At 39.6% G+C, this 24013-nt stretch overlaps 2 protein-coding genes across 11 annotated transcripts in view; one reads left to right on the forward strand and one right to left on the reverse strand.

Annotated features, from left to right (window-relative positions):
* Positions 1 to 6868, forward strand: part of LOC144701024 (Protein prenylyltransferase superfamily protein) — a 29515-nt gene extending 22647 nt beyond the window's left edge. For 4 of the 10 annotated variants that reach the window (XM_078572682.1, XM_078572679.1, XM_078572680.1 and 1 more), the window contains 6 exons: positions 3575 to 3643; positions 3797 to 3874; positions 3980 to 4072; positions 4189 to 4239; positions 4334 to 4537; positions 4615 to 5033. In XM_078572682.1, coding sequence (XP_078428808.1) covers positions 3575 to 3643; positions 3797 to 3874; positions 3980 to 4072; positions 4189 to 4239; positions 4334 to 4537; positions 4615 to 4785 — 666 coding nt within the window. In that variant the 3' untranslated portion in view covers positions 4786 to 5033. Of the gene's footprint in view, positions 1 to 3574; positions 3644 to 3796; positions 3875 to 3979; positions 4107 to 4188; positions 4240 to 4333; positions 4538 to 4614; positions 5034 to 5223; positions 6326 to 6844 lie in introns of those variants that run through there. The other 6 variants (XR_013580907.1, XR_013580906.1, XM_078572684.1 and 3 more) reach the window with 6 other exon arrangements.
* A 2866-nt stretch (positions 6869 to 9734) lies between these two features.
* Positions 9735 to 11234, reverse strand: LOC144701414 (pentatricopeptide repeat-containing protein At1g18485-like). Its single transcript, XM_078573231.1, has one exon. It carries the CDS (start codon positions 11232 to 11234, stop codon positions 9735 to 9737), a length of 1500 nt encoding a protein of 499 aa, XP_078429357.1.
* Between the last annotated feature and the right edge of the window lie 12779 nt (positions 11235 to 24013).

A 24013-nucleotide genomic window follows, 5' to 3' on the forward strand; every position in this document is an offset into this window, starting at 1 on the left:
AACAAGTTTGGCTGGTTGATCAGTCATCACTTGATGTGAATGTCTTCAGAGCAATGATAATTTTCAACCATACTTGACGCTGAACCACAAGGTTAATTGAAGAAGAAATGCTAATAGATGAGTCAGGTTGATCAATCGTTGAAGGAATGAGGCATCCTGATTGATGGCGACAATAAACAGCTCTGTTAAGAAGGCAGATAGGTGAGAAAGACCGATGGATCGGAGGAGGAATGCAGAATCCTGATCAATGGCAATAATCACCGGCTTCGTGAAATCAGAAAGATGGCTCTGATACCATGTCAAGATTCCCATTCAAGCTTGAGCTGGAAGAGAGACAAGAATATAGCAAAATTCTTTATTTTTAGTTACAGTGTGTTCTAAAAATATACAGATACATTTGAAAGGTCGTATGACCATTTATCCCTTAGACGGGCAATGATCTGATAATAGGACCGGTTTAGCCCATGATGAGGGCAACAGTTTGATTTTGTCTTGAGAATGTTCCTTTTTGCCCTCTCCAGTTTAGGGTAGGTTCTGCAGTAGTCAGATAGTCCCAATAAATAACTATTTCCAATAAAATTTGTCCGTACAATAAATGAATTCATTTCATAAATAGAAATTGCTGCCCCGCTGAAATTGGAGATCCCTGCGCATCTGATCAATTATGTCCTTGAGTTTAGAGGTGGTGTTAGTTCTCTTTCAGAATCTTCAAATTGAGGTTGTGCTATTGTAACTGTTTGTTGAGATCAGCAAGTTAAGACCTAGGGGATTCTGAAAGCGCCAAACTGATTGGTCAGGTCCATGGAATATCCTTTTACTTGTTTCATATTTCTGCTCCATCTTACATTTTTATATGGATTCCTCTGATTGCCCACAATGTAATTCCCATAGGGATTACAGTGTAATTCCTATGGGACATTACATTGTATCACAAAATTGTCCCACAACGTAAGGTCCATTTTCAATCCTAAATAAAATGGGGTTTCCCACTTGTATTTAGGTTTACGTGGTTTTCTTTTATGGATGCCATAAATCCCATTCATGGCTGGAAGTCTGGTAAGAACCTGAGAGTTCTTGTCTTGAAAGATGGGGAGTTCTTATCAGGAAAGATCATCACACAGAAAGAACCTCAGAGGATGAGGAAGAGAGCTCGAAAGATTATCAACAGAGGGGGAAGAGATAATGGCAGATGGGATATCCCACAATGTTCTGATACAAAGATCGAAAAAATCAATAATTTTCTTTGTTGCCTGAACAAAAAGTGGGCTGCCCTATTTAAAGGGAAATACAAGTTAGAGAGGAAAATTACCAAAAATATACTATAGGGGGTAAAATGGAAATGCCCACTAGATATGATGGGCCTCGTATCAGTACTCCCACACTTCAATGACAAGCTGGGTCTAAGCAAAAACTGGTGGACCCCAGTCTAGGTCAGGCTAGGTCCCAGCTGCTGATGTTGTGGTCCAGCACATGTGCTGGACTCAGCTGAACCATGTTCTGGGGCCTGTACCTGGCTGGACCACGGGCTTGGTTGTGGCTGCAGTGTGGGATCAATTGTCGCTTGACTGCAGCTCAGTCTTGGCTGCCCCACGGCTCACTCACACCTGAACCATGTCTTGGACCCGGCTTGGCCATGACTGGACTACGGCTGGGCGTCAGATTGGACACAGGGCCGGGACTGCAGGATCTGGTGATGGGGTGGTTCTGCAGCTCTGATGGTCGCCCGTGGATTGAGTCTACTTGACCCAGCAGACATGCAGGGGGTTTTGGTGGAACTGATGTCGTCCTTGGAAGGGGCTCTGCGAGATGATCGAGCTCCTGTTGAGGTTGATTGGTGAGATGGACAAGCTCCTGTGGATATTGGTCTGCGAAATCTGGCATTTACGGATCCACAAAATCTACCCGTATGCATCTGGCAGCCTTTATGTTCTTTCACTTTCTAACTGTTAGACCGTATCACGTGAAGCTTATGTGCTACATTTTCCTAGATATCAACTAGCCGTTGTAATTGATGCCTATATATTTGTGTGCTTGATTATTAATAGATTAGGACCAAAAAACTATCAGGTCCAAGGGTTTGCCCTAAGCATATCGCCTTCCATCTCCCTCTATTGCCTTTTGGGAAAATAAAAGGCAAGATCACCCGAGAGTGGTGATCAACACAGGTATAATGGTATATATGCACATGCTGAGTACATGACTGACCAACTTGGTCCCTTTACTGTCTTTCACCCCCCAACTGAACAGTAGGAGACACAAGTCTCCACATCATGCAGAGGTGACCAACTTGGTCCCTTTAGAGGATTGAAAAGTTGTGGTGGCATTACACAACCCAAACTATATCTCTTCAGCCTTTTGAATTTATGGTAACCTGACCTTTAGGTCTACTTTTGAAAATACTGTCTTTTCTTCCAGTTTATCTAACCACTTATCATTTAATACAGTATGATCTGTCAGAAAGTTTATCTGTCTGTAGTTGATCACCTGGATAGACAGGCTTGAATAAGGACTACATGAATCCTGCTGTGCAAGCTCCCTGACCAGCATTTCTATGTCACACTTAAGTGCCTTACAATTTTGATAAGGTTGTGTGTAGATGGGAACGCCCTCTAGAAGAATACTAAGCCTGTGATCAATGTTTCTCATGTGAGTTAGTTCTTCTAAAGTAGCAAAACTGTATGAAATCGATTCCATAATCCATCCATAACAGGTGCAGTATATCAATGAGAAATTGTGTCTGATTGGGTTCTAGATGAACTAATTCGAATCTGAGCAATTTAATATTTCAGAGTGAAGTAAAAAACTAGGTAAATTCAAAGGTGGAATTTACTAGGTTCTGGTTTCTCAGATTAGCCCAGAGTCAATACATTCACTTGGGTTATTAAAAGTACCGAGTGCCGTGGCTTACTGGGCTTACTGGGCCTGATTCAACCATCGTATTTTCAACTGGAATCGATTGTGTTTGCTGCTGTAACTCACCCCCAAGAGTTCCCGTATTTCCCTTCCCCGGAAGGTTTGATATGTCACCATGGGTATCTTATTAGTTTTCTCAGTAAATAGTCCACAGAGTTCTTTAATAGTATCTGTTTGTGAAAACACTTCTCCTGTTCTAACTTACTAAATTCTCGAGTGGTGAGAGTAAAAGAATTCAAGTGATAAATCAAGAGAAAGAAATCAATTCTTCAACTTTACTTCTCGCCTCATTAAATTGTAAGACACACTTATTTATGGGCTAAGGAAGAAGGTTCTAGAATTCTTGACATTTCTAGAATTTTCTGGACTTCTTGATCTTTCTAGAACTACATCAGTTCTTCTAGAGTCTACTTTAAATATCCAAAACCATCTGGAACCTCCGAAAAGCTTACTTAACTTAAAGGGTGTTAGATCCATTTCAAAATATCATTCAGTCTCTTTTGGTTAATTTTACTGTCTTTTTTGAAATATGTATATCCAAATCAAAAGTTATCATTGCTGATGATTGTTACATTTCACTTTATTGCATATTACATCTTGCGTGGAGATGTGACCTTTTGAAAAAAATGTATTCTCATTCAGTTCTTATGTTTTATTTCAGAGAACAAAAATGAACTACCGTGCTTGGAATCATCACAGCTGGTTTGTTTCATACATGACTTGGAGGCAGGTGAGATTCTTATCGGTCACATATATTGGTGTCTATGTATTTTTAATGTACTCTTGCCTGCAGTCACGCTGGTCGGCTATAAATTTCTGAAGATTCAGGATTTTTTTTTTCTATTTCTCATCATCTGGCTATGCATTTCGTCATTCTCTGCAGATGTTTAACGAATTTAATATTTCAAGAAAATGGGCGGAGTTAAATGTCGCAGACAACTCTTGCTTTCAGCTTCGCAGAGTGAGAAAATTTTATCATTGGTGGATAGCTTACTCTAGCGGTTGGATCAGATGCCAGTTTATCAGTTTATAGAGATTCATAATTTTCCCTATTATTGAAGTGCAGAAACTCCTACTTAGCATTTTTTACTATGAATCTAAAGACCAATGCAGAGATGATGGACCGGTCGCCGAGTCAGATGATTATACTATGTGGCAGGTTGTTCCTCAAAATGTACTGGATAATAGAAAAAGTATAGACCATTAGGGTTGACATATTTCCATCAATCCAGTCATTATTTTAAAATCATGATTTGCTATGTTCTGTATTTTCAGAATGAGTTTGACTGGAACCATCGGCTAATTCAATGTTACATTGGCAGGGAGGTAATTTTACCACAGTCCTTAGAAGATTGAATCTTTATTGTTTGCTAGGAATTTCAGTAGCTAAAGATTATTCCTTGCGTCACCTAATATTCAGGCCTTGTGGGTTCACCGTCGTTTTCTCTCTCAATTTTGGCTAAACCACTTAAGTAGCGATCCCCATTCTATTCCTGATGTTGCTGATTTTCTTCAAAAAGAGCTCGAGTTGATTATCTCTTTCTTGAGTTCACCAGAGGATGAGTTTGATGCTAACAGAACACAGGGTCAGCTGGCAGCCTCATATTTCTTCTGGGTTCTAAAGGTTTGCGCACGACCTCTCCCAATATTTTTTGAAGAAAGTAGATTTAAACTACTGAGGTTTATCGCCTTCATTTCTAGGTTCTAAAGTATAGCTTTCCTAATGGTCCACTTGTAAAGCCTTGGAGAAATCTCAGTGGACTTGGTTTGTTTATGGAGTTGTTGGAATCTTCTTCACCCAGAAGAATTCTCCTGTGGAGGAGTTTCCTAGGAAGGCAGAGTTGGGATGAGCTGTTCAATTCATTGGATTAAGAGCAGGAGAATTCAAGGATTACCTCAAATCACTCAGTAATTAATGTAGAAGATTCAAAGTCCTCCGAAAGCGTCCATATCCTAAGGGTCAGCTGATCTCTTTGTCTTTGCCTTGTGTTTCTTTTCTTGATTATTTTTTATCTTCTGACGAGTCGTTATGGTTGATGTCGGCCTATTAGAAGTGTTTATCAGTCCATCTTGAATAAAGCTTCTACTTCACATTTTATGATATTGTTTCTTTTTTGTTAGTTCTTGACGTATTTTCTGTGTTTTCATTTGTATAAAAACATAAATTAAAATTAAAAAAACGTTATGAACTTATCTGCCAACATTTAAAGTCATCTTCCCTTTTTGTTTTTGTTTCTCCCGTTGTTTCTATTACATAATACTGATGTATGTTTGTTGGTTTTGCCTCGTCGAATATTGTCTCTGCACAAGGTGCCATTGTCCAAAATGGAAAGCATCTTCTCCTCCCTTGATTCAAATTTCCCTTAGAAGCCCTGGCTTTTCCTATAGAAAGCTTCCTTTCGCTGACAAAACTTGTATTGAAGTGGAAGCCTCACTAGAGAAGTTGCATGACACCGTTGAGATTTGTGCAACAACTCTTTTATAGTCTTGATTGTTCAGACAAGGTGCCAAATTTCTTGCTATCCACTCTTGACTAGCGATTAAGAGAAGCTACAGGAGATACTCCCAGTCCTCCCTGAAAGGATGCAATTTGATGGTAACGATTTATATAAATGTAGTTAATTTTTTGAAATGATCTTGTTTGTTTGGAGGTTCAAGATCATCTCATTCCAGCTTCTATATTCCCTCTAATCCGAGTTGGACTTGGTAGTTATTCACACCTGTAAATTTGATAAAATAATGCCAGAGATCTATGATAAATTCTTATATATGGTAATCTGTTCGAGAATTATTGCATTGAATTCATAAGTGCAGTTCTGAAGCAAAATTATCGCACCTTGATCATAGCACTAACGACGCTTGTAGGATGAGTATACTTGATAATTTCTAGCTATTTGAAGAGATATTGATTAGTATCGAGCAGGCAAGAATCCAGAGTCTAACGAGCAGTCCTATGTTCAGAAAGATTCGGTTTTTCAATTTTATCGTGACCCTGAGTCCAATTTATGAGTATTTGAAGGGGCAGATAGTGGGTAAGGAAAACGATCCCGATCTAGAAGTTATCCAGGTTTTTTTTTTCTTTTTTGTGAATGAAATCGTCTCATACTGGTTTCAGTTGAAAATTAGGATATTAATTCTGTCTCTATAACAATATTTCAGGACTCCCTCAATCCATTTCTCTTTGGATTGTGGGAGTCACTAATGTCGAATTACTTTAAAAACATAGAGAATCTGGACTTTACGCTGGTACAAGAAAAACAAGGATATGTAGTTGGAAATCAGAATCCAGAAGGTGGTAACTCTACTCTACTACCATCGGGGGATCTACACTCAGAATTGTGTCAAAATGCAAACAATGGGTGTAACCTCTTTTGATTTGTTTCTCCATCAATGATAATAGTACTTTCAATTAGACTATTACTTGGTATTTAAATGATGCTGGGACTTGCATGATTCCTTCTGCATCAATCTACTCCAGAAACGTTGGGTGGCTAAGAGAAAGATTGGGTATTTGATTATTTCATCTGATACTTTCCTCAGCTACTCAAATCAAACAGATTCAGATGATTTCTGCAAATAAATTCCGATGATGTTCAAAAGTAGATATTCCACGGTGTCTCTTCTTACAGCTTCAATAGTATTTTCTTTGAATAATTTTTACTATTTCTATTCTTATTTAAATTTTTATGATTTGAATTGTAAATATTTAAATACGCCTCTCAATTAGCTATATTTTCTCGTTCTTCTCTCTGAATCTGTTATGTCAATCTAAGGTAAAGATGCCACAAAATAACTATAATAACTGAGATATTCATTGACAACGCACAAATAAATCTCTCAATTCCAGTATTTCTTCTAATTTATGATGGCCTTCACTTCTTGTTTTCCTCGGGCACCAAAAAACCTGGGATTTCTCCTGCAATACCCACAGGCGCTGAGCAACCTGGGATTTCTCCTTTGGTCTCTTATCGCTGGATTTCCCCTTTCATATATAAGATTCAGTCCCTATGGATATTTAAGGTTCCCATAGGGTGGCTTAACTGTTAAAATGTTTGTGAATCTTTTGAGTTTCATTGACTAAAAACTTGTCATACTAAGATATAAAAATAATGCTGGACATTTTCATCAGGTTCTATACCGCCCGTCAGATGTTGAAGCATCTCCTGAAGCAGTGTTTATTTGTAGTTTTTTTCACACCAAGGAATTATTAAATAACTCTAATGAAATTAAAAATTATTTAGCACACAATGTTTCTAAAAATTGGATACAAAGAAAAGTACTCAAACAATGATGAAGTAAAATATGAATATTAGGTTATTATGTTATGGAGACCAAAAGGAACCTAGTTAAAGTTACATTCCATAGCCTGATTATTATACCTTTAATAAGAAATTGATGTGTAAATCACTGAAGTAGAAACACTAAAGTATCAAAACACATCATGATACTACACTTAATGTTGGTGAAGTTATTTTATTTGTATCTTGACTCTATAAGGCCACTTTACTACAAGTTTCAGGATTTATTTCATATTGGAGACTTGATTACCCTACGTATACCCTCAAACATCAAATGAACCTTTTACTCATGGCCTCCTAGGACCATGTATAGTCTAGTAAATGACTCCATAATCTTAATAATGCTTTACGTGCATAACCCAATTAATTCAATATATATAATAAACATATATATTAAGTAAACATACATAAATTGACCCCAGTCAACTGGTTGAGTCACCAGGATGTGAGGTCCCAAGATAAATTGCATATTATGTAATGTAAAAAACTACATTGACTATATCATCAGTTATTGTGTATGTATGACTTAGGTCATGATACTTGCCAAAATAATAATCATGCATCCTAGTAAGGATTGACAAATCATTGATTAACTCATTTTTTAGTATTTTCACTACCTTGGCTGAGGACTTCATTGTATCATCTTCTTGGAGTCTTGTCTCCTCCAATTTTAAGGGCAAAAGATCTCATCTTGGCCATAAAATTACTTTCATGTGCTAGCAGCCACATTTGAGCTAGGATTCATTAGGCTCCCGTGATTTGTGACTCCTATAAGTAATGCTCGAAATGGAAGCATCTATCCACTATATCATTTTTATATTTCAAGTCTAAGGACCACCTAAAAACCATATCGTCAATCAACGAGGTCAGCAGTAAGGAGTAAAACCATCTAGATATTCATATGCATAAATTTAGATCTCTTTCTCCAAAGGGGACCCACTCTCTTTTCATAGTGTCTCCACAGAAAGGGATCTAGGATTCTGCATTCTCATTATGTGAGAAAGATTGACATCACAATCCACATGTTTTATTCATTATAAGAATATCATAGTGAAGGGAATGTTTAAGATACACACTTAAAGATTAGATCTGATATCAGTATCATCTTATCATAACTTAACAGTGCACATATTTTTGGACATCATTATAAATATCATATCTGAAAATAATACTGATATCAGTTGTAATAGTGACTTGCAAGACATATAAATACGCCAAATGTGCCCAGAATTTTAATATGAGAGTCACGACATTACATTTTATGTGATGGAATATGCATTAGATATAAAGAGGGACCAAGTGAGCCTACTCAGAAATACCAACTTCCATCATAAATGGAAATAGGGGTTAAATAGATCCTCAATTTTCTTAGTACCTTTTTATATGTAAGAAATAAAAATGGACTCATGATGATCTAAAATGACTCCCAGTTACTTCAATTAAGAAACCTAGTGACAAGACAATCAATTTTTTTATGATGACATTTTGCCTTTATCAAGATGACTTGAAATAGAAACGTTTATTTACATATGGAATCCCAACTAAGCCCTAGATAATAAATAATGGAGTTACAAATTTTAAAAAGATTAAATAGTTCAGGGGAAATGTACTTATAACCGAAGTTTACAAATGGGTCATCCTCGAGAAGCTCTTGATCCTCTCTCGATTTGGAAGTCCGCTTCTAATTCACCTAATAATAAATATCCTGATCAGAAATATCTCCATGTTTTGGTAATCTTTTTAGGGGAATAATTACCATGAATATTGAAGTTCTTCAAAATTGAATCCTCCTTGAATATCTAGTTGATTGTCTCACCATCTAATCTCAATTGAAGGGGAGATATCTAACAAAAGGAAGGTGACTGGCCAGATCTTGCTGGCATGGGCCCCTAAAATGAGCACCCCCGTTTATTTATTCTTGATTTCGAAATTTTGACAGAAGAATTGATAAAGTAAGTATATCCACCAACAACCATAGATCTTATGTATATGACGTCTAGACCCATTTACTAGTCTAGTTAATAACTTTGATATCTAAATAATATTTACTGGAGAACCTTATTTAATGACTATTTTGAGAAATGAATTATAATGAAGGCTCATTTTAATCCAATCAAAAGTTTATGTTTATATCCCATGGGACGCCAAACTACACCTCATGCTACACAAAATACATAGCAGTAAACATACTCTCTCATGGAACCTTTACCATCATTAGTTACCAAATACCTATAGTCTAAATCAGCAAATATCTTAGGGCATCATAGGGTATGGTTAGCCGTGGTGAAGTCCTAAGACATAGTGGAGATAGTTAAAGAATCTCTTCTCCAATATCTCCATGTTCTCTCTTGTTTCACACAGCCCAATAGTGGAGGTTCTTGTGTGATACGACGACGAGCCATACCATGTAAAATCCTCCCAAGGAATGAAGAAGCGATCAGTCGAACTCTATCACACGAGAAGAAGAGCGATACAGGTCAGTTGATGTTACAAGTTTACTAATGACAGTCCAAGTCGTGTAAATCAAGTTCCACTGAAGCTCTCCACCGACCCCTCCCCAGCTCGGAACCCATGCACCACTCCCTTGACCTCAGTCCAGCTCCTCCCAGCCTCCTTCCTCACCCCGCGCCTCTCCATCTCCCTCCTCAGCTTCGCCGCCTCCTCCCACCTCCCCCATCTCGCATAAACCTCCGCCAGCGCAACGTACACGCCCGCTTCCCCCCCCTCCCCCATCTCCAGCAGCCTCTCCGCCGCCTCCTCCGCAGCCTCCACCTCCCCTCTCTCCCCACACCACCTTAACACGGCGCCCCACGCCCCCCTCCCGCCTCTCTCCGCCATCGCTCTCGCCTCCTCCGTCCTCCCCGCCCTCCCCAACATCTCCGCCATGCACCCGTAATGCTCCTCCCCCGCCACTACCCCGTAAACTCCCTCCATCTCTTCCATAACCTTCGTTCCTTCCTCCACCATCCCCGCCTGCGCGCACCCCCACAGAACGCTCACAAACGTCGCCTCGTCCGGTCGCACTCCCTCCCCGGTCATCTCCTCGAACAAAGCCAGCGCTTCCCCGGCCTCCCCGTGCAAGCTGCAGGAGGCTATCATGGCCTTCCACAGCGCCAAGCCGCGGCCTTTCGCGCGGTGGAACACGGACTTAGCCGCGGGCAGGTCTCCGGCTTTGGCGTACGCGCTTATCACCCCCGCGCTGATAAGCCCGTCGCCGGCGGACAAAGCCCCGGAGACGATAGCCAAGGCGTGGGCTTGGGAGGCCATCCCTTGAGCCGCGAGAAGCGATAAGTGGGTCGCCTGGCTCGGACCCACCCCGGCCTCCGCCATGGCTATGAACGCGCCCACCACGCCGGCGGGGTCTCCGCGGCGGCTCGCCATCAGGCTGTTGAAGCAGGCCGCGTCCTTGGCCTGGACCCCGCGGAAGGCCCGCTCGGCCGAGCCCGGCGCGCCCTGGGCGGCGTACATGGCCACCAGCGCCGAGCCCACGTAGGGGTCCGCGTGGAGGGCTCGCTTGACGGCCGCTGCGTGGAGCTGCGGGCCGAGCCGGGGGGGCGCGGTTTTGAGCGCGGCGGTGAGGGTGTGGGCGGTGGGGAGGAGGCCGCGGAGGAGCATTTGGAGGAGGAGCGAAGGGGCGGTGGCGGGGTCGGAGGCGGCGAGGAGGGCGGTCCAGGCGACCGTGTCTTTGTCTGGGATGGCGGTGAACAGGAGATGGGCGTGGCGGGGGAGGCCGCAGTTGGCGTAGAAGGAGACGAGCGCGGTGGCGGTGTGGAGGTGGGCGGCGGCGTGGCGGCGGAGGAGAAAGCCGTGGATTTCGCGGCCGGGGTCGGCGGCGCGGAGCTCGGCGCAGCTGCGGAGCGCCGCGCGGAGGAGGGCGGGGCTCGGGTTGAAGCCGGGGTTGTTTGATTGGTGCGTTGTGGCGCGGAGGAGGAGGAGCGCTGCGGAAGGGTGGTCGCGGCGAGAGAGATGGCGGATTTGGAGCGGTTCCGGTGGTGGTGGAGGTGAGGGGAGGGGGGCCGCCATGGCTGGGAATCGCGAGAGCGACGATAATTTTTTTTTTTTTTTTATTTACTTGGAGCTATCTGTGAAAGATATCCAGGACATCTAGAGAGTCGAGGTAGAGAAGAAAAGAGAGAGGGAGAGGAAGGAGATAAGATGTAAAGAGACTTGTAAGTGCGTCGTTGATTAGTATCAGACGTAAGATTTGAGGCCGAGAGATGAACGGGACGGGGAGAAAAGGGACTAGTGTGCGGCCTCCTCCCCACCGTCCCGGCGCACGTCCAGGAGCGCGCGGCCCCTGGGGCCGGCGGCCCCCCGGCGACTCCGTCTCGCGTCCTGCCCTGTGGACGGGACGCAGTGACCGACGACTCTGCAGAACTCGCGGCCCCCCCTTCAGACCACAGTCCACAGGCTACCGTCCAGAGTCCAGACTGGGTTCCCCCCTGCAGACAGCGGAGTGCACTACCCAGCTCTTAGTTGATGAGGTAAAAATCAAGTTTCATTATCTTCTTCTTCTTCTTCTTCTTCTTCTTCTTCTTCCTCCTCCTCTTCCTCCTCCTCCTCCTCCTCCTCCTCCTCCTCCTCCTCCTCTTCCTCTTCCTCTTCCTCCTCCTCCTCTTCCCTCTTCCGATCTAAATCTTCCGATCAAATTCCTCATAAGAATCTTTTGATTGCAATATTCTTATTGTCATTTTGAATGTTTTGTCTTATCTGTAATTTTGAATGTAAAGTAGTGAGTCAAATTATTGTGGGATTGAATGTCAAATTTGATTGCAATACTCTTCCTCTTCTTCTTCCTCTTCTTCCCTCTTCCTCTTCTTCTTCCTCTTCTTCCCTCTTCCTCTTCTTCTTCCCTCTTCCTCTTCCTCTTCCCTCTCCCTCTTCCCTCTTCCTCTTCTTCTTCCCTCTCCCTCTTCCTCTTCCTTTTCCTCTTCCTCTTCTTCCCTCTTCTTCTTCTCTTCTTCTTCCCTCTCCCTCTTCCTCTTCCTTTTCCTCTTCTTCCCTCTTCTTCTTCTCTCTTCTTCCCTCTTCCTCTTCTTCTTCCCTCTTCCTCTTCTTCTTCCCTCCTCCCTCTTCCTCTTCTTCTTCCTCTTCTTCCCTCTTCCTCTTCCTCTTCCTCTTCCCTCTTCCTCTTCCTCTTCCCTCTCCCTCTTCCCTCTTCCTCTTCTTCTTCCCTCTCCCTTTTCCTCTTCCTTTTCCTCTTCCTCTTCTTCCCTCTTCTTCTTCTCTTCTTCTTCCCTCTCCCTCTTCCTCTTCCTTTTCCTCTTCTTCCCTCTTCTTCTTCTCTCTTCTTCCCTCTTCCTCTTCTTCTTCCTCTTCTTCCCTCTTCCTCTTCTTCTTCCCTCCTCCCTCTTCCTCTTCTTCTTCCCTCTCCCTCTTCCTCTTCCTCTTCCTCTTCCTCTTCTTCCCTCTTCTTCTTCTCTCTCCCTCTTCCTCTCCCTCTTCCTCTTCCTCTTCTTCCCTCTTCTTCTTCTCTCTTCTTCCCTCTTCCTCTTCTTCTTCCCTCTTCCTCTTCTTCTTCCCTCTCCCTCTCCCTCTCCCTCTCCCTCTTCCCCCTCCTCCTCTCCCCTCTTCCTCCTCCCTCTTCTTCCCTCTTCCTCTTCTTCTTCCCTCTTCCCTCTTCCTCTTCTTCTTCCCTCTCCCTCTTCCTCTTCCTCTTCCTCTTCCTCTTCCTCTTCTTCCCTCTTCTTCTTCTCTCTTCTTCCCTCTTCCTCTTCTTTTTCCCTCTTCCTCTTCCTCTTCCTCTTTCTCTTCTTCCCTCTTCTTCTTCTCTCTTCTTCCCTCTTCCTCTTCCCTCTCCCTCTTCCTCTTCCTCTTCTTCCCTCTTCCTCTTCTTATTCCCTCTTCCGATCTAAATCTTCCGATCAAATTCCTCATAAGAGTCTTTTGATTGCAATATTCTTTTTGTAATTTTGAATGTTTTGTCGTATTTGTAATTTTGAATGTAAAGTAGCGAGTCAAATTATTGTGGGATTGAATGTCAACCTCGCAAGTTGGAAAAAAGGTTGACAAATCTAATATTGAAATCAGTTGCAGTATGGATTCCTTCGAAGAGATGCATGAGAATTTATTAGTCGATGATGACAGTGGGGAGGCAACATCATCGACTGATTGTAGCCCTCGTCCTGAGTCACCGGTGGATGAATCATCAGCCAAAAAATTAGGTGGGCAGAAGTCAAAGATTCTGCAGTATTTTACTCATTTGGAGGGAAAAAAATACAAGTGCAACTTGTGTGCTTCGGTGAATCCAGTAAGAGAAGTTATATTAACAAGGAACAAGGATAACAGCACGAATGTATTTTGGCGCCATTGTAATCGCCTCCACAAGCAGATACACAATGATTTGAAAGGAATACGAGAAAAACAACTTTCTATGCTGTCATATGCCGGCAAGTCATCATCGACAAAACAATATTACACAGGTTTTTCATTGGACATTTTAAAAACACTAATTGCACGTCATGTTGCGGTGACCGATCATTCATTTAGAAGTGTGGAGCACCCTACATTCAGAGAAATAATACAACACGTCTACCAAGGAGACCTTGTTCTTCCAGGAGCAAAGGGTGTGCGGAAAGAAACTGTCAAAATTTTTTCAACCATGAAAGAGAAGTTGAAGCCGCGTTTCAATGATGTGCGGCGTGTTTCCTTGACTGTCGATGCTTGGACATCTCCCAATGGTATCTCGGTTCTAGGTGTTACTGTGCATTGGATAAATGCCGAATGGTGTTTGTGTGACGACGTGCTTGCTGTTCGAGAGCTTGTGGGCCCACACACGGGAGAGGCGATGAGTGAAGTGTTATATACAGTGCTTGATGAATGGAACTTGTTGGGTAAGGTATCATCCATAACCACCGACAATGCATCAAACAACGGGACCATGATGGTTCATTTAGTGAGGAAGTTAGAGGGTACAAACATTGGTTTTTCACCTCAAAGACAAGTTCCGTGTGCTGCCCATATTTTGAACCTAGCAGTCCAAGCAGGTTTGAAGGCACTTAATATCACTTTTCCAGATTTGTCTTCGTTGGAAATACCGCATGGACAAACATCGTCTACCGTGGGAAACGTAGTTGTTCGTGTTCGAGCATTGATATCAGCACTTCGTGGGTCCACCAGACGATACGCCCAATATGTTGATCTATGCAAGAGGCACGGTGCGCCAGACGCGAATAAGATACCACTTGACTGTGCGACCCGTTGGAATTCTACATTTGCAATGCTTAAGAGCGCTTATGCAAAGAGGACCATCTTGGATGATGCTGCTTGCTGCTTGGTATCAACTTCAAAGTAGAATTACTCTTTGTCTGCACAATATTGGACAATAGTGAAAGATTTATGTGATATATTAGAGCCGTTACGAGATGCAACACAAATGCTCAGCGCTTCAAAATGAATTTCAGCATCGGACGTCTATACCACTATGGACGCATTGTTGGAACACATGTATGAAGTGATGGAAAAACTCGATCACGCTCAATACTTTAATGTCAGCACTTTCCTACCATCAACAGAATTGTTGGCCATCTCGAATGCATGCACTGCAATCCAAGGAAAGCTTGTTGAATATGTGGAAACTTTGAGGGGCAATATGATTTTGGCCGTGGCTACGTTGCTTGATCCTCGAGTGAAGCAGAGTGCTCTCAGGCAAGAAGTCTACGAAGAGGTGAGAACATTCATCTTAGGGCTTCTTAAAGAAGAAATAGTGGAGGCGACAACAAATGGGGGACAACAAAATGATGAGGAGCAGAATGTGGGTCATAAAGATCCCCCGTTCTTGGCGAAATATAAACAACGTTTGCTACCAAGTGCATCAAAATACATCAATGACATGTCCGGGTAATGAGTTGGACAAATTCTTAGCGGAGCCACTTTGCAATGATGATGCATTAATTTGGTGGAAGAATGCAGGAGCATTTTTGTTCCCCAATTTGTGCAAAGTGGCTCAAGATGTGTTGTCAATCTCGGCCACAAGTGCTCCGGCCGAATGCTTGTTCTCCAGTGGCCGAGATATTGTAACAAGTAAAAGATCACGTATGAAGGACTTAAGTCTTGAGGTTTTGATGGCCACAAGGAGTTGGATTAATGCGGAGTACAAGATCCCTCTCCCCCTTCCACACGAAGAAAGTGGCGGGCATGGCTACGTTGACGGAGAATGGTGACTAATGTACGTACTTCTCTTAAACTCTTCATTTTTTCATGCACTAAATAATCATTCTTCTTTTAACAATTTTTAGGACAACAAGAGAGAAAACAAAGTCTTGAAGTGCATGCCGGATGACGTGTTTGCTCCCGTCAACAGTTCTCCATTTGGTAGTTAATTGTCTTATTTTTTTTTATAGAACTATTGCAGTTATTACACTAAAGACATACATGTGCAATGGATTCGTTTCTTTCTCCATTTGAGAATATAAGCAGGCAAGGCACTTTGCTGGAATGTGTTATTTTCGTGTTTGAACTTTGAATGTGGTCTTTTCTGGAATTTAGGTAGTGGAAGAGGAAGAGGAAGAATAAGAAGAGGAGGATAAAGAGGAGAAGAAGAGAAATTTGGAAGAGGAAGAGGGGGAAGAAGAAGAAAAGGGAGTAGAAGAGGAGGAAGAAGAAAAATGTGTTATTTTCGTGTTTGAACTTTGAATGTGGTCTTTTCTGGAATTTAGGTAGTGGAAGAGGAAGAGGAAGAGGAAGAATAAGAAGAGGAGAAGAAGAGAAATTTGGAAGAGGAAGAGGGGAAAGAAGAAGAAAAGGGAGGAGAAGAAGAGGAAGAAGGAGAAGAGGAAGAAGAGGAGGGGAAGAGAATTATCTATTTTCTCAAGTAAAAATTCAAAAAAAGTATAAATGATTGAGAAATTGAGAACTCTGGGCCCCAGAGTCTGGGGTGCGGTCGACTTACCAGGGAAGCGGCCCGGGGCCGGAACGGCGTCCCGTCCAACGTCCCCCCTTCACCGCCGGGGCTGGGGCCGTGTCATCCGGGGCCGTGAGCCCCCGGGGCCAGGGCCGGGACCGCGTCCCGTCACGCGTCCCAGCCCTCCGCGGGGCCAGGGCCGCGTCCCGTCCGGACGGCCGCACACTGAAAGGGACACGTCCATGATAATTTCTTACTGGGAGGTGAGAGAATACGGAATATCATCAGTGATGACATTGGATGACACAATATATAGTCATAATAACATATAGGCTTTGATGGTCTTGGTCCGGTCCCAGTTTATAGCGAGTCCCAGTCTTGTCTGGTTCCAGTCGGGTCCTGGTACATGTTGACTAGTCAAGGTCAAAGTGAAAGAAACAAGTGAAAAATGGCAGGAAAAAGAAGAAACAATAAGACAAAAAGAAGAAGAAGAAAACAATGAAAGAAGAACCAAAGACGAACAAATAAAGAACGAAAAATGAATATGAAAAGAAGAAAAGGAAACTACAATGAAGAAAAACAAAAGAAGAGAAGAAAACTAAACTAAGAAAAATGATGATGAAAAATTTACAAAAAAACCAAAGAAGAAGAGAAGAAGAAATGAAGATGAAAATAAGAATAAAAGAAGAAGAAGAAGAAGAAGAGATGAAGAAACAAAGAATAAAACAAAAGGAGGAGAAAAAGAAAATGAAGAAGAAAAGGACAGAAAAAGAGAAGAAAGGGAAGGAGAGAGAAGGACGTGAATGGGGAAGATTGAGGGGTGGTGGTGGAGGGGGTGTGTGCAGACGGGGAACTCTCGTCCAGGTCTGATATGACCCTCTGACAAGTTCCAGACCGACTGGCTGGTTGATAAGCCTAAATTTGGTATGGTTAAATGCAAGTTTAGAAGTGTCGTATTGATTTATGTTTGTGCAATAAATTTATAGAATTCCCTTTTCCAAAATATAGAAAGTTTAGGATAATAAAGGGGTCTAACCACAGGGAGGCATTTCTCAAGAACTTTTATACAAATTTAAATCAATTAAATCAAGATTGAATTAATTTTTACATTTAATGGGGCTTGATTGTGTTTAATTTTGTTTTGTAATTAATCAAAAGTAAGCAAAAGCTTAATAATGATCTTAATATTTCAGTCAAGACACTCTAGATAGGATAATATTGATTCATGTATCAGATTATTTGGATTACCATGATTCAAATCAATCTGATTTATCAGCACAATTTTCTATGTATTAAGATTTGGAATTTATAAGCAAGAAAGGGGTTTTGAAATTGGGCTTAAAAATGGACGCATTTTTCAATGAAATTTTGGATTTAGGTATTTCAAATATTGATTTAAAATTTCAAAAAATCAATTTCTAGATCTAGAGAGAGAAATTAGATGAATTAACCTAGATAAAGAAAGTAGAAAAAATTGGAGAAAATGAAGTAAAGATGATAGTAGACCCTAATCTAGCGGTCTAAGATGCAATATGAGATGAGAATCAATGTAGACCTAAGAATTGAAGATCAGATCCTAAATTAGATTCAAATTTTAATGCTAATCACCATTCAAATCAACTCCAAGGGCATGCACATTTCACCCATACCTTGGTGTTTTCAAATCGCTCAAGAAGTACAAATAGTGAAGAAGAAACTTACAACTTTGATGTGCGAACCAAGATCTGTCGACTTCAAAAGCAACACCTGTGTCCCTCCTGGTCAAATTCTTAGGGGAGAGCTTCCTCAGTCGTTTTCCCCTTCTTCCCAATCCTGATTTATAATCCAACTATATGCAAAGTCTACCCTTAGAGCACATATGTTCACACACTTTAGCTGGTGGTACATGACCTCGTAAGATCAAATTATGCAACTTATTCATGAATTGGATGAAGTTTTAAGTAAGCATCTAGATGCATATCAATATAGTTTTTTTCTTTATGTTCTCAATAGTTATAAGCATTGAGTTAGAACTTGAAATTTCTAACTTATGGAAAACGGTTGGACTACTGTTACTCAAAATTTTGGATCACTCTGAAATTATTCAACCAGTAAAACATGATAGTCGACATGAAATGTACATTTTTTTGTTGTCTCATTTCAAATAAAATAATATCACTAAAATACTTTATTTGATGAGAATTTTAATAACACATTTTTTGGTTTAATTTTCTATTTTTACTGGATTTACAAATTTTTCTATCTTATGTATACTAGTATTTATGCTTTTACACTTTAAAATCCCAACCACCTACATCATCAGTGACAAAAGGGAAAATTTGGCATCTGGTGATTAAACGGTTGAATATCACACATCACTCACTTCAAACCATGTGTTGGATGCTAGGATGGCACAATGGTCCCTCTGATAACTTGAAAATTATAATGCTTAATTGGTGAATATTGTAGTACATTTATATGTTTTAATGGCTATATTTGCATGGTATCATATATAAATGAAGATAAATAACTTACGCTTTGATTTTATTATTGTTTCTAATTTTTTATCGTTTTTATATGATATTTAACCTCATCTCATTGAAGAAATATTTTTTTACAGGGCCATAAATACTTGGCTAAAGATTGGTAAGGGCTTTCCTAATTTTCCATATATTTTTATAATTGTCTGACCAATATTTAGCCAAGAAATGATTTTAAAATTTTAAATAATACATATTTTATTTATTTGACATTTAAGAAAGCATTTTTATAATATATTTATATATGTATACCATGTGGCATCTGATAAGCCGAAAAATCACGTAAAATTACGTGGTCGTTGCGCTTTTTAGACTTATGCAATAAATTTATAATTCCCTTAATTACTAAATAAGAATATAGAGCAAGCAAGGGGTCGATCCGCAAGGAGGCAACAATTCAGAATTTTCAAACAATTTTTATGAATCAAGTCAAGTAATTTTGAATTTTGCAATATTTAATTCAATTAATATTAAATAATATTCTTAAAATAATCAAAATTAAGTAAAACTTAATTTTGATTTCGGTCAGATAATTCCAGATAAGAATATTATTATTATTTTAAGCTCATTAAAATATAAATTATTAATTTCCCAATTTAATAAAATTTATAATAATTTTCAGAATTAAAATTGGGAATTTAATAATCAAGAAAGTGATTTTTGAATTGGAGTTCAAAATGGATGAATTTTCGGTTCAAATTTTGGGTTTTTTATATATTAAATTAAATTCCTAAACAATAAAAACCGAAATCTAGAGAGAGAAAAAAATCAAATTAACCTAGAGAGAGAAAGTGAAGAAATTGGGGAAAGCCCCAATTTCGACCCTAAATTAAAAATGTAATGAAGCAGAAATGTCCTAAAATGATTAAGAATTAATTATCAAAAGTCAGATCTCGAATCCAAATCAAAAAGAAGTGCTGATGCATTCAAAACATGAATCTAGGGCATGTACATTTCGCCCATGCCAAGGCGTTTTCGAATCGTTCTAGAAGATGATAAAATACAATTCAGAAACTTACAAATTTGATAAAGAGATCTAGATCTGACGACTTCCAGAATGCCTCCTGTGTCCTTCCTGGCCAATTGCTTGGGGAGAGCCTCCAAAAAGTGATTTTCGCCCTTTTCCAGACCTCCATTTAAAGATCCAACCGTCTGGATTGTAGAGGGGGAAAAGACGAACCTACCCTCAAAATTTCAGCCCAATCGGACATGTAGATCTCAAGATATCAAGGTTTTAGTGAAAAAAAATCTGAGCCGTTGGATTTATTTATCTCTCCTCCAATAAGCTTGGAAATGGCGCGTTTTGATTGGCTAGCATGATTATTTCTCGTTTTCCGCTTTCTCGGATCACGCCCTGACACGTTGTTGTGCGCGTCGTCCGCCCGCAATCATTGGCAAGTGATTTCGTCATTTGAACGGCTAGGAATCCTCCACGTCACCCTGAAATAATAAAAACAAAAGAAAAGGACAAAAGGTCTTTTTTAAAAAAAAATATATATTTTTTTATTCTCTTAGCCGTAATCTTTGACCATTCTTCTCTCTTTTATTTTAAATCATAAGCCGCTATTCTTCTATCTCTTCTCTCTTTAAATATTTTAAATCATAGCCACTTATGTTGACTATTCTTCTCTCTCTCTTCTCTCTTTTATATATTTTAAATCATAGCCGCTTATGTTGACTATTCTTCTCTCTCTCTTCTCTCTATTTATTATATAATAATAACCACTCATTCTCTCTCTCTCTTTATTCTTATTTAAATAAATATATCCATTTATTCGCCCGGGCGAATGACGTGGGTACTCCTTAGTAAATATTTAAATATATTATAAATGCCAAATAAATAATATATGTGTTATTTAAATATGTAAAAAATCATTTCTTGGCTATATAATGGTCAAAAAATTATATAAAAATATGGAAAATTCCAGAAAAATCATGGAAACACTTACCAACCTTTAGCCAAGTATTTAAAACCCTGTAAAAAATATTTCTTCACTGAAATGAAGTTAAATTCCATAAAAAATGATAAAAAATCAGAATTAATAATAAAATGAAAGGTTAAATGATCTATCTTTATTTTAATATGATAACATGGAAATATAGTCATTAAAACACATAAATATAATATAAAATTCATTAATTAATCATGTTAATTTGCAAGTTATCAGCATCCACGTCATTTGCCCAAAATGCGGGCGAATAAGTGGATGCAATTTTTTAATAATAATGAGAGAGATAGAGAGGAAGCATTATTGGCTCATTCTGGCATCGCAAATCGCGATGCCATCATGATAAGATCATTAGATCGCATGGAACTACATGGCATGGAAGGCGAGAAAAGGTACGGATTGTCTTTTGTTTTATTTCCCTTTTCGTGCAATAAATCCGCGCAGAGAATTAATCTCCGTGTGCATTTATGAAAGAAGAATATTCCTCATACTTAATGCACGAGAAATCGATATCAGCGTGCATTTAATGCACGCGGCTACCAGCCCACATGCATTAATAAAAGAACCCGTGTGGTTTATTTAATGTAAGCAGCAGTCGATTCGCCGTGTGCATTAAATGCATGCAGAAATTGACTCTACATATTATAAATGCTAATTTAAAGCTCTTTTTGTCTTTTCTGTTTTTCTTTTAAAAAAAGCCAATGTTATGCATTCTCCTCCACATAAATGAAGCGTCATTCTCCAATGATTGCGCTCTTAGCAATACATAATTGATATCTGCAACCACAAATGACCACATCATCTTGTGGGGAATGAATTCCACCTTTGACTTTATCATTAGAAGAGTTTCCTTAATCTGTTAATGCGTTTGGCCTCTAAATGTATCAACACAATCAATGTGATGATGGATATCCTCTTGTTCTTTGCTAAGTATTATATAAGATCTTGTACATCTCCTCATTATAAGATATCACTTGGGTTTTGAGTGGAGTGAGAAGAAAAAAAACAAGGGGGAGTGGCACCCAGGTTTGGCTGGCATGGAGACCTCAAATAGGTGTCCTCTCTTTTTATTGAAGTATATCAACTAACATCCATACCTCATGTGTATGCAACCATCTAAACCCATGTATCATTCCAGTTAATAAATTTAGTGGCCACATAAAACTTATTGACCAATCTGATTAACTGAACACATTCCGTTAAATTGATGATTATATATATATATATATATAAGGCAACATTGATGCATTTTTAGTGACACACAATCCGATTTAAGCACATAAATGCCTCATGTACACATGGCATCTGGCTTCTCACAACACGTGGGCCAGTGCTGCCATAGTTGACCAGTGGAAACAATTAGAAAAAATCTTAAACTTTGTTTTTTTAATTTTACCATTCTTTGGCCCCCATGTGGATTTAATGAAAAAAGCAGTGGATTTAATCGGTTAGTCGATGTCATCATTGCAATGAAAATAGGTTGAAAATCATTGGTTAGTATTTTCAGAATGATTGGTATTGCCAATCATGGTGGTAATCACTGATTAGTCATCATGCAATCAATTTGAACAACCACACATGGGAATGTGCTAATTTTACCTAACCATGCATCCAGAAATTCATCAAAATTAAATATAAAGCAAAAAATATAAATAAATATATTTTGGGACTTAGAAAAATAATATTTTTGTAAGTGTAATGATGAAAAATTCAGGAATAATCATATTTAGATTCAAAAGATTATATTCTTTCTAAATATGCTGTCAGCGAAATCCCGATGCATACTAAAAAAATCACGAAATTTAAAGGATCATATTAAAAATATGCATAATAATTTTAAGATGTTTTACATGGGTATATAATAAATTTAATGCAAATAAATATTTACATATGTCCATATTAAGCTACTGCAATCAGGTGTTATCATCATTATCCAGAACTCATTTTTACGAAACCTGTAAGGTGATATCATTATGCATCCAACATCATCGCCTCCTTACGCATCTCAAGAAACCACTTTGAAGACATTTTAATCATGAGCACGATTAATAATAATTCTATTTATAGTAAGTTATGTATTACTACTTGGTATATATGTTACCACCAGCTGAAGATAAATAAAAATATGAAGAACCAATGGATCCGGACAGGCTTGTGCACCCAATGTTGCTTTGCTCTTGACGCATCTGGAGAAACATCTTGAAAAAATTTCGTCAAAAGTAATATCAACAATACTTATGTACTATAACAAGTTATCTAGGACTAGTTGGTAGACTTGCGGCCCACAACCAAAATTAACAAGAACAACTAGAACCCAGCATGACGATGTAGTAGCGATCCTCAGAACAAAAGCCAACGGTTAATAGACTTGAGCAGGATGCATAGCTTCACTTTTGTGAATCTTTAAAAACCTCTTTAATGGGATCATCATTAAAATAAGGTAGAAATACTTTTATTTTTAACAAGTTATGTGTGACTAATGGGTAGACTAGTTTCCAACACTTGAAGCTGATGAATGGCAAGAACCCGCCAACACCTTGTGGGATGGATCCTTATGAGGGAACCTCAAAGGGGATAGTCTTATGTAGCTGAAATTTTTTCCCTCCTTAATATTTAGTTAAGGTTATGCTTATTAGTAATATTTATATGTTTCCCTCTTTCAGGCTACAGAAATTCTCGTCTAGGAAAGCAATGGATTCATAGGGATAAGGAGATATACAGCTAAATGATCTCTTGAACCATGGTGATGCCCTCCCTAAATGAGCTCTCTTAGAGCATGACTATATTTTTCCCATGCTCCGAAGAGAATCATTTAGAGAACAAGACCACACTTATCCAAGAACCGCAACTAAATTTTACTTCAAAGACTTGTTGCATCCTTCCCAGAGGCTTAGGGTTTGGGAAATTCCAAAGTAGTTTTGTTACCCATCCTGATATGTTCTAATATCATTCTTTATATGGATGGAAATAGAATGAAAATATACAGCTACCATGAAAATTTCAGGACGATCTGATAGTTGGATTTTGAGATACCATATTTTGAAAATAGGGGCATCCTAGCCATTTGATTGATCTTCTATCTCATTCATACTCATCATTGTTTTTTAGATGAGTGTTCAATGATTGGTGAAAGTCCACACATTCTTTTGTCACACAAACATGTGTCCCTGCATAATTCAATAATGGGAAATGACTGTTAAATAACAACAAAAAATATACCTTTGTATGCAATTCCCATGCATAATATGTCCCAGCATGTCCGGCCCCCCCCCCCCCCCCCCGCGCGCTCAAATTCAGTGACGCTAGAAATATCCACTTATTTTATTGGCCCACATCACCTTCCTCTTGATGAGTATTTCTTGTGTAAAAATTCTCATTTTTCTTATTGGGCCACGCCACCCATCAATTTTATCCATAAAATGTGGATCTGATAAACTCAAACTCTCTCTACCATGAGACCCCCAGAAACTTTAAAAGAAGCCGAAGATTAGC

This window comes from Wolffia australiana, chromosome 3 (assembly GCF_029677425.1).
Source record: "Wolffia australiana isolate 7733 chromosome 3, ASM2967742v1".
Taxonomy (NCBI): Eukaryota; Viridiplantae; Streptophyta; class Magnoliopsida; order Alismatales; family Araceae; genus Wolffia; species Wolffia australiana.

Excerpts from the sequence above, each read along its gene's own strand:
- LOC144701414 (XM_078573231.1), bottom strand. The coding sequence starts at position 11,234 with ATGGCGGCCCCCCTCCCCTCACCTCCACCACCACCGGAACCGCTCCAA.